The 2,574-nt window shown below is 57.3% G+C and overlaps 1 protein-coding gene across 2 annotated transcripts in view; it reads right to left on the reverse strand.

Moving 5' to 3' along the window:
* Positions 1 to 2,574, reverse strand: part of ZNF687 (zinc finger protein 687) — a 21,973-nt gene that overhangs the window by 9,728 nt on the left and 9,671 nt on the right. The window contains exons 1-2 of one of the 2 annotated variants that reach the window (XM_009643619.2): positions 1,693 to 2,012; positions 1,156 to 1,495 (exon numbers count right to left, since the gene is read on the reverse strand). In XM_009643619.2, coding sequence (XP_009641914.1) covers positions 1,156 to 1,475 — 320 coding nt within the window. In that variant the 5' untranslated portion in view covers positions 1,476 to 1,495; positions 1,693 to 2,012. Of the gene's footprint in view, positions 1 to 1,155; positions 1,496 to 1,692; positions 2,013 to 2,574 lie in introns of those variants that run through there. The other variant, XM_035899147.1, reaches the window with a different exon arrangement.

Raw genomic sequence — 2,574 nt, forward strand, 5'->3', positions numbered from 1 at the left:
AGCCCTGGCTTGACCCGTCTTTGCCGGCAGCACCACGGATTTTTGCTGAGCCACGCTGGCAGCGATCAGCATGGCACTGCTGGCATTCTGGATGGTGGAGACAGGCAGGACAGTCCCTTTGAGCTTGGTGCCGTTGCCAAGCTGAACACTGACGATTTTTGGCCCCTCGATGGTTTTCAAGGGGCTGGAGAGCTCCATTTTCTCCTTGGGCACCTCCAGCGCAATCCCGTCCTCTTTCTCTGCCGATGTTGAGAAGCTGGCACCCTCAAGAGAGGTCTCCTGAGAGCCGTGCTCAGCCGGCCCCTTGGTGGAGCCCGGCTCTGAATCTGATGAGACCCTGGTCACTGTCCGGGTGATGCTGCCACAAGATGTTTTGATGGTTTTAATCCGCACTTTCAGGGGCCGCGAGGAATTGGAAGAAGGAGAATCATTGTTGTTGTCATCTTCCTCCTCATCATCCTCAGCGCTGGACATACTCTGCGGACTTCCCATTGACTTCTCCAGAACTTCTTGCTCTTCCTTGAGGGCGATGTTGTCCAGCTGCTTTGGAGAAGTGGGGAGTCTGGGGCTTTGCACCACCGGTGAGGAAGGCTTGAAGAACGGCTCCTGGGGGCTGGCGGGCGAGCGTTTCACTTCAGGAAGGTTGCTGGTGCTGCTGTCGAGGTTTGGGTCAGAACCAGCCCAGGACGTGATGGGAGAATCATCCGTGGAGTAGCGAACGGTGACCGATTTCAGGTGATCCAAGGGACTGTCACCCAAGGCTGCAGCCAAACCCTTCGGGCTGGCTTCACGGCCCACCTCCTCAGAGTCAGACTCCTCTTTTTTGATGCAGGGGATGGTAGGAGGGGACCCGTTCGCACCCCCTGCCTGGCCTGTTTCGAAGGACTGCGGGAAAGCTGGGCGAAAGCCGGGGGGCAGGTTCTCGTGCTCTCTCCCATGGGCTCTTTGCAGTCCAGCGATGGGGTGGGAGATGGGGAGAGGGAGGGCACAGCAAGGGATTTCTCTTTCGGCTTACACTCCCGGGGCCTGTCAATCAGGTTGGCAGCATTGTCTTCGTTGGGATCAGGGCTAAAATGGGAGAAGATATCCAGGGGTTTGGGGCCTTTTTCCTTCACCCAACACTCCCCGTTGGAGGATGCCACAGCTTCCACAGACCTGGAGGTGGGGGACCTGGGCATCTCGGTGGCCCCAAAGCCATTCTGCAGCAAGCGGGGCCCGATGACGTGCCCATCTTTACTGCGCCCGTCCAGGGCATCGAGCTGCTCGGGGCAGACGGTGTTCTTCACGATCACGCTGACAGCGGTGATGTCCGTGTGGGGGAGGACGTGGTCAGGGGGTCCCGGCTCCCCAGGGACTTGCTTGATGTGAGCGTCAGCTTCCTCATGGCCAGAATGGATGGCCTCGTTCGTGTCGATGTCAGGAATATCGAAAGCTGCCAGAAGGTCATCGAAATCTGGAGTTTTCATGTCACCCATGGTGGGGAATATGGCAGAGTCTGTAACAGAGCAAGAAGGAGCATTAGCACCGTGACCCGGGCGCGCAGACGAAGCCATCAGACACGTAGCAGAGAAACAGATGGGAACTTGCTTCTCCTGAGCCCCACACTAAGCACAAAACCCTGGTGCTGCCTTCCCTTTGAACCCCAGCCTCGCCTCCCTTGGGCAAATCACAACGCTTCTCGGCCTTTCTCACTTTTGTTTGTTTGCGTATCATTTTTTGATCCCCAGCCAGGACAGAAGAAAGTTCAGAAGGATCCCTGCACCCTGGGAGAGGCGTCTGAGACTGCAGCCTGGCAAGGAGAGCACTGCCCCAAGGCCGGAGCAATTCCCCACGTACGCACAGGCTGGGGAGGGGCAACAGCTCCGCGGCAGAGGATCGGCAGGTTGCAATGCATCACCGGGCAGATGCGAGTTGGGACTGGAGAGCTGCAGAAAGAACAAACGCTTTGCGAGGGGAACACGCCATCGGGGGCAGCCGATACGACGCAGGAACCGTCCTTCCCCCCCGCCGCAGCAAGGCCATCCCAAGGCCAGCCCCATGAGGACACGGCTCACGAGGAAGGCATCCAGACGGTAACGAGAAGACTCAGATAAGAGACCTCGAACACGTGGGCTGTGGAGCAACAGATGAAGAAGTAGGGGAGGCTGAGGGGAGACACGGCAACAGGTTTCAAAACATGGCTGCGGCAGAGACAAAGGGAATAATGTTCCTCCTGTCGCTGCAGGCTGGGTAAGAAATCCCAGGATTAAGCTGCAGCCAGGGGATGTGGCTTAGACAGCAGGAAAGACTCTGATTTATAAGGATAACCAGGCAAAGGATCCTGCTAGGCAGGAGAACAGGGGACGCCCCACGTGCTGGAGAGCAGCTGGACGCGTGTCTGTCTGGGGGGACGCATGTCTGTCTGGGGGGAGCAGATCCGCTGGGAAGGAACAGGGGGGTCTTGGGGATGGTATCGGGGTACGCTGCCCTCGGGCTTTCTGCTCTTAGCATGGAGGGTGGATGGTCACTCCTAACGTCAATCAGCAAAAGCATAAGGGGAAAAAAAAAAAAAAAAAAAAAAAAAAGACACTTTAC

Source organism: Egretta garzetta, unplaced genomic scaffold (genome assembly GCF_000687185.1).
Source record: "Egretta garzetta isolate BGI_Z169 unplaced genomic scaffold, ASM68718v1 scaffold668, whole genome shotgun sequence".
Taxonomy (NCBI): Eukaryota; Metazoa; Chordata; class Aves; order Pelecaniformes; family Ardeidae; genus Egretta; species Egretta garzetta.